The following is an 8132-nucleotide window of genomic DNA, read 5'->3' on the forward strand; positions in this document are numbered from 1 at the left end:
GGATTGAGCTTAAGCATGAATAAAGATAGTAAAATTCTCAGAATAATGTTGGAAAGACTCACCCCCCAGAATAAATGAGCAGTTATAATCAGAAAATAATTATACTGCTCTTCAAAAAGGTTGGTGTCATGTTTACTGCAAAAAGAATGATGAACTAGCCACTGCCTATTTTACTCCTGTGTCCTTCAGGAACAAAGTGGTGGGAGGTTGGGGGTATTCAAACTGAGAAAATAGTAGGGGAAGAAGATACAGGGAACCCAAGAGAATAAAGGATTCTCATTTCCCCTACTGCTTTGGCCCTTGTTCCATCTCTGCTATTTAAACGTCATCTGTTTATTGCCTGAAACCACCAAAAGACCGCACTGTGTTGCAGTACATCTTACCCCAAGAAACCTAGGTATTTGGATATAGTCCTGTTGCTGTTTTTATAGAAGGAGGTACAGGGTACCAAGAATTTCTGAGACATTCTTCCCCAAGTGTCTCTTTTGCATAGGGCTCCAGATTCCTGACGGACCCAGCTCCTTGTGGAGATACAGGTAACTGGAGTTTCAGCATTTCGCTACCCTTCCCCACTTGGGCACCAGCATCCTAATCTGCAGCTGTGCCAGATTATGACATTTCATTCTGCTCCACTCCTTACTTCCCTCTCTCCCGTAGCCACACCGTGTTCCCTTTCTCCTTTACTTTGTTTTTGAGAGGAATTGATAGAATGGCCCAGTTTTGTATCTGTCACTCCCATTGTCCCTCTCCCCTACTCTCCTGCAGTTCCAAAGGCATGTCCTACTACATTCACTCTAGATCTAAATTCTGAATTTTGATTTTAGTTTTGGAACTGGTCTCCAGACCCCCATTGGGCTTTTTTCCCCTCATTGTTGGCTCTCTTCTGGGACTGCTGTGACTTCTCCAGCTTTACTAGACTGACTGCTCCTTTACTACTGGCTTCCCCTTTCCCTTGTCTTAGTGTCTTTATCCTTGATAAATTACACATGACAGTCTCTGCTGGGAGCTGGCACCTATGGGAAATGAAAGTATCACAAAAATGCACTCAGTAGCAGCTATGAGATGGGTAAACGTTCAGAGCTGGACACACTGCATATTGAAGAAACTAACAGATGTGCTCTTAGAGCCATGGTAATTTTTAATAAATCATAGACAAAATGAGAGAGATACCAAGGTATTTAAGACAAGTAGAATTTCTAAAAGGGGGAAAGAATGGATTCTGAAATTATTCAACAAGAAGCTTAGTATTTATCCTTGACAAAATTCTAGAATTAATGAATGATTAAATAGATGATTTGCAAATATTTAGAAAGCAAATCTTGGCCCTTAGAAGGAAATGACTGAAAGTCAGTATTTGTCAGTGTTAATTTACTTAAAATGTATTATTCCAGAATGACTGCACTTTTTTTTAAGTAGGATTACCAGACTGGTAGAATGAGTCTTACCAAGAACCGATGTGTCTCAATGATAAAGCATTTGGAAAAAAAAATTGCCTGAAATAGCCTTTGGAGAAGATGGTAAATATGAACTACATAGGAATACTTCTAGGAGGAAGCATTGCCTGCTTTTAAGGCTTGCTCAGAGAATAATTAATAGGCCTGGCAGTTGGTAATGCGTTTTTGTGATAGAGTCAGAAAGCCCTATGTTTAAGCCTTATCCTTAAAAAAGTTTTAATAATTATATTAATACATAGCAGATGGGCTTACTCGGTGTGGACGTGACAGAAAGCTAGGAGAATTAACGATACAAGGGTGTCATCACATTCAGAGCTATGGTCTCAGAGATGCACATACACATATACACACATCCTTGCATTCAAGCACATAAAAGTATGGTGGAAACATAACTAAGAATTTATCATGACTGTAAAAACAAAAAAAATTAGTTAAGTTTTGAGATTGTTATCCACTTACAATGATGCGTTAATGGTATAATATGGCTGCAGTCTGCCGTAGTGTTTAAGAGCACAGGCTTTGAAGTCCATTCCCCCCGGGTTTCAAATTCAGCTCTATTGCCAAGGAGCTGTCTGACTTTAACCAAGTCACATGGCCTTTTGAAGCTTCAGGTTTTCCTTTTATATAAAATGGAGATTAAAATTATAACTACTTTCAGGGGGTTGTTATAAGGACTAAATAAGAATATGAATGTAATTTTTTTAAAAGAATGAAAACCCTTGAATCCTAAGCTATATGAATAATATATTTGTGTATAAATCAAATTGGCCATTAATGAGGAAAATGTTGGTCAGTGATGATTACTGAATTTTAACAGGGACATTGAGTAAAGCTAGTGAATATTAAAATCGAGGTTACAGGAGGACTAAGGAGGCTAAAGATCTGAAGGAACTATAGAGGTGAGATGAAGGGGAATGAGTCACCATCTCCAAAGATGTAAAGAATTGTCATATAGAATAAAGTTCTCCATTGCATCTAAAACATAAATAGGACTAATGACAGTAAGTTATAAAAACACTTTTTTTTTGTTTTGCTTTGAGTAGGATATTAATTAAAGGTCAAATATTCAAAATGGTGTGTTGTGTCATGATATAATCTGTGGTCTGGGGAGGGGCATGCACGTGCCTTTGTAACTAGATTGTGAGCTTTTCAGGGCCAGGGCTTGATCATTAACTTTTTATTTCATAAATAATTGCCAACAAGAATTAAGGAAGATTTGGTGAATGAAGAGTTAAATGAATGATTTATACATACATAATGTGAGACAATTTTATTACATGAATATTGTAGCAATGTAGACATGGCCAGTAAAGAGAATATTGGAAGGAAAAAAAACCTCTAGACTGTGTTCAAAAATGTTTAGCAAAATGCATTTTGGATGGTATAGTTAATGCTGGATTGTATACAACTTGATTAATAAAAAGGATGTTTTAAGAGTTCCAGAAAAGTAAAAAGTAGAACAGAATTCTCATCTACAAATGACGGACCTATTTTCTCACTAACACCATGGTCCCAACATTTAGCTACAGGTGCTAACATTTAATAGCTCATTATTTCTGTTGTGTGCTTCCAAAAGCCACAAAATAATGTATACACACATACACATTTATTTGTACACACACGTATCTCCTCTAATTCTCTCCTTATATCCTTAACCATTTTCTCTTGGAGGTACTTGTCATTGCCTTGTTGTGCTTATTGAGGTCACTTGGGTTGGGTACTGTGGCGTAGTCAGACTAATGATTGTATGCTTCATTCAGCAGAACAATTTTTTCATTTTCACTTATTCCATTCCCTTCAGACACTTCTCGTTTCCCCTCTGATAGTACTTCCCTCCCCATTATGCAGTGTGGTTCACTGTTGGGGCCCGTTTGGGCACAAACCAGACCTTTTGTTGAGTTACTGTACTCCTGCCTTTCTAATTATAGAATTCAGAACAGAATGAGTGAATTAACATCATGAATGTATTCCCTGCAGTGTCTGGGGCAGTGTAATGCTGCAGCATGCTTGCAATAGCACATAAGCTCTCCCTTCACTCCTTGGCCTCCATTTTTGCCGTGTGGTTTCACAGCAGCAAGAATGGAAGGTGCACTTTACTCACCAGTGAGTAAATCATGTGAATGGATATTTTAAAGCACATGCCCTATACGCAGTTCACAGAGAGAACTATGCGTTCAAAAGCTCTCTGAGAACACATGCTTGGAATATGAAAATGTACTAAGTACTGTATTTCCTCATGTATCCTAGTTGCATAGGCAACAGTTAAATGTATGTTGTTGCATTTCGTTTCTCCAAATAATTGTTTGGTATTTGACTCTACAGCCCTTCGGGGCAAGCAAATACTTGGAGTAGTAGCACCATAGAGATATGATTCTCAATTACCAAAAGACTGTAGAAGTCACTTTTCTTTTCCTGACACTGGGAAGGATTCTGATTGAAGGAAGCATTCTTTGTCCCTCTCGTCTCATGTGACAGTCTGTATCTTCAGGTCCATACAGGTTGATGCACACCGAAAAGTGGATTCAAAGCTGCCTATTCAAGACTTGGTGATTGGGGAAGATGAGGAGTTAATTTTCATTTTTGTTTATCAGCTGCCTGTTTGATTAAGATTTTTGGTAGGAAGAGCCATCTTTCAGACATAATGCCTAGGGTAGGTTAAGGGCGAAAATTAACTCTTTGAAATACAAATGCTTCCATTAGGTTGGCAGATTTCACTAAGCTCTTTTTGGGAAGAAAATACTAAAATTCAAAAAAAGAAACATGGAAGTTATTACAAGAATGAGAAGTGTAAGGGAATGACTTTAGTAAATAATGAACTATTAATGACATATACTGAAAATGTAATGTCCAGAAAAGGAGAGTGAGAACTCCATTGCGTGATACTGTGGGTAACTAGGATGATTTTCAGACTAGATAATGATGAGTATTACTTTTTCTTCATAAATTACACTCACAGACGCCCCCAATCACAAGTAGAGTACTAGGCCGGAGGGACTGTGGTTCTAACCCCTCAGAGAACATTTCTTGTTAAATAGACTTCTTTCCTGTCTTCCTCTAGAAAGTCTATGAAGGCTGATACAGTTACAATACATTGGTTATTTTTTAAAGCAAAAGCAAAGTGAAAGCAATTAAAGTGTTTTCTTCTTGGGTTGTTGATTTTCAGGCTTCAAGTTTATCATGAGATATGATCCATATTACCCGTGTTATGATGTATTTTTTCCATACAAATACGATGTTCAGATGTCTGTCATTAATTCAATACTGTGTGAACCACTGTGTGTATTCAAACATTCAGCATGTTTTATCACAAAATTAGTAAATGCTTTATCCTGAATATTAGTTTTATCCTGCCCATATTGTAAGACGTGTTTAAATGATGTATATATAAACAAAATTTCTGAAATAAAGTGTTAGTAGACCAATTGAAATTCATATCATACTATTCCATAATTACTTCTAACTTCTTTTTTTTTTTTTTAGTATCCAAAATAAATGAAGGCCAAGGCCAAGGTTTTAGTGTTCTTAAGAGGATTTTTTTTTGTTATTCTAGTGCCTTGTCACTATGCTGCATTTAACTGTGTGAAATAGCAGATGTGAAATAAACTATAAATGAATTAGGCATATGTTACAGATTTGTCATCTATTTTTACTGATAATTTTTTTCAGCCATTGATCTTATCAACAATTTGCTGCAAGTAAAAATGAGAAAGCGCTACAGTGTGGATAAGACCTTGAGCCACCCTTGGCTACAGGTAAACAACAATCATTGAGTTTTCTTAGTTGAATGAGCTTCTAAATATTTATAGGATTTTGATATTTAGAAATCTTTTGCAATAATTTTTAAGGTGTGATTATTCTAATATCAATTTATTTGCTCAAATGCATGCAACTTCATAGGATTTAATAACAATTTAGTGTTTCTAAACATTTTTCTCTACCAGGATAATTTGATAGAGGAGATACATGCACACATACACATACACAACCCAAAACCAAAAGGCAAAACCAAATATAAATAAATAAACCAAGGATCATAACAGACCTCAGACGACCAGATTTCAAAAGCATCTGTATGTGTAATCCTGATAAATGTACACATAGATGCCCATCTGGTCATGCACTGTACTCATTTAGAAGCTATATTTTTAAATGCTAGGTTATTATGTATGGAACAAATGCATGGCAAATACGAAGTATATGCATGTGCTTCTGTTCACGTAAATATTTATTATTTTCACATTGAATTTAAAGTTTAGAAAACTAATACTCTGAAATACTGAAGGATTATTTGTAGGCATTACATTTCAAAGGAATACCGACATTCCTGGTTGCTTGACTACAAACATTAATTGCCCACTCTTTGATCCATGGTATCCTATAAACAGTATGTATTTGCAAAGGTTAGGCAAATAGGATGGCTTTGGTGCCGACGCTGTCGCTTGAGGATGCGTGATGAAAGATTCAGCGCTGTTACAGTGGAAAGAAAAGGGTAACTCATGGATTGCAGAAACTGACATCATATGACACGGCATGTTGAGTCATAATGATCTCTATGGTAATATTTTGGAATTTCCTCTTCAGGACTATCAGACCTGGTTAGATTTGCGAGAGCTGGAATGCAAAATCGGGGAGCGCTATATCACCCATGAAAGCGATGACCTGAGGTGGGAGCAGTACGCAGGCGAGCAGGGGCTGCAGTACCCCACACACCTGATCAATCCAAGTGCTAGCCACAGTGACAGTCCTGAGACTGAAGAAACAGAAATGAAAGCCCTCGGTGAGCGTGTCAGCTTCCTCTGAGTTCCATCTTCTATAATCTGTCAAAACACTGTGGAACTAATAAATACATACGGTCAGGTTTAACATTTGCCTTGCAGAACTGCCATTATTTTCTGTCAGATGAGAACAAAGCTGTTAAACTGTTAGCACTGTTGATGTATCTGAGTTGCCAAGACAAATCAACAGAAGCATTTGTATTTTGTGTGACCAACTGTGTTGTATTAACAAAAGTTCCCTGAAACACGAAGCTTGTTATTGTGAATGATTCATGTTATATTTAATGCATTAAACCTGTCTCCACTGTGCCTTTGCAAATCAGTGTTTTTCTTACTGGAGCCTCATTTTGGTAAGAGACAGAACGTATCTGTGAAGTAGTTCTGTTAGGTTTGTCCCATTGGTGTTGTCATTGTAAACAAACTCTTGAAGAGTCGATTATTTCCAGTGTTCTATGAACAACTCCAAAACTCATGTGGAAAAAAAATGAATGAGGAGGGTAGGGAATAAAATCCTAAGACACAAATGCATGAACAAGTTTTTAATGTATAGTTTTGAATTCTTTGCCTGCCTCGTGTGCCTCAGTATATTTAAACTCAAGACAATGCACCTTGGTGTGCAAGACTTAGTGCTCTTAAGCCTAAATGCCTTAGAAATGTAAACTGCCATATATAACAGATACATTTCCCTCTTTCTTATAATACTCTGTTGTACTATGGAAAATCAGCTGCTCAGCAACCTTTCACCTTTGTGTATTTTTCAATAATAAAAAATATTCTTGTCAAGATATGTGTCCACCTGATTGAATTATTTTCATTCATAGTTCACACTAGGGTTTTCAGGCCAACTAGGAGCAGAAGTGTCTGCTCAAACAGCAGGAAAAAAACTCATAGTCTAGAATGTAGTTTTATGTACTCTGAAGCAGTAAACGTATGTTTCAAAGGGGAGTGCAGCTTTCCTGTCTTGCATGTGGTTTAATTTCTAATAGAAAGGAAAGCTTTCAAAGCGAAAAGTGACCAAAGCCAAACCGAGTGCTTGGAGGGATAGGTAGGATGACTCTGAGTAGTTGGAATATTGCAAATAGCATCTTAATGTAGCTTCCTGATTTAGTCAATATAAGCTAGAGATTTATTAGAATATCAGATCTGATTTCTTTTCATATTATCTAAAGATGGTTCTAAGGTGAACCAAAAAAGCATGTAAAGACTAGAAAGTAATCCCTAAACAGAAAGACATCTCAAGTGAAGTTCTATAGCCTGGAGAAGACTAATTGGACCTAACAGATTTTACGTATATAATGTGAATAATGTGGGTTGTTTTCCTTAGTAGCAGGATGGGAATAGCATACTATGTAACAGAAAAAAAAAATGTAATTAATGTTTGGAAGAATGTTACAAGAGTTGTGAAACACTCGAATATATTAGATAAGTATGTTAAGACTGTACTCTTTCCACTTGGAGGAATGAGGGGACAATAGATTATCTTTCCAGTGATTAGTCTCTGTTTTGTATTTTTATTGAACTTTAACAAGTATAAAAATTTAAAAGTTCCTTTATCTGCTTTTCTCCAAGGGTAGGGTGTGTGTGTGTGCGTGTGCTCACGCATGCACAAGTGAATTTGCATACACAAGCATACATACATGTACCATCAACTTGAAAGAATAGAATGTTAATCAGTAAGACAATAACTGTCTTGCCAACCTAGGAATATAACTGACACCTTTTCTATGACACCTTTTCTAAGCAATTTCAGGAAAATGGAAAAGGAGTGGAAGCATATAAATTTCTTCCCTCTTCAAATGGGCATAATATAAATTAGAGGCTTATTGTTTGAATTATAATTTATATAGTTTATATGCCTATGTTTCATCAGCTGCAATATAAAATGAAATCATTAACTTTTCTT

At 36.5% G+C, this 8132-nt stretch overlaps 1 protein-coding gene across 3 annotated transcripts in view; it reads left to right on the forward strand.

Moving 5' to 3' along the window:
- LOC105477914 (protein kinase D1) overlaps positions 1 to 7012 on the forward strand; it is a 373044-nt gene extending 366032 nt beyond the window's left edge. For all 3 annotated transcript variants that reach the window (XM_011734785.3, XM_011734786.3, XM_071100376.1), the window contains 2 exons: positions 5121 to 5206; positions 6036 to 7012. In XM_011734785.3, the coding sequence (XP_011733087.2) occupies positions 5121 to 5206; positions 6036 to 6254 (305 nt within the window). In that variant the 3' untranslated portion in view covers positions 6255 to 7012. The remainder of the gene's footprint in view (positions 1 to 5120; positions 5207 to 6035) is intronic.
- The last annotated feature ends 1120 nt before the right edge of the window (positions 7013 to 8132 follow it).

This window comes from Macaca nemestrina, chromosome 7, assembly GCF_043159975.1.
Source record: "Macaca nemestrina isolate mMacNem1 chromosome 7, mMacNem.hap1, whole genome shotgun sequence".
In the NCBI taxonomy this organism is placed as follows: Eukaryota; Metazoa; Chordata; class Mammalia; order Primates; family Cercopithecidae; genus Macaca; species Macaca nemestrina.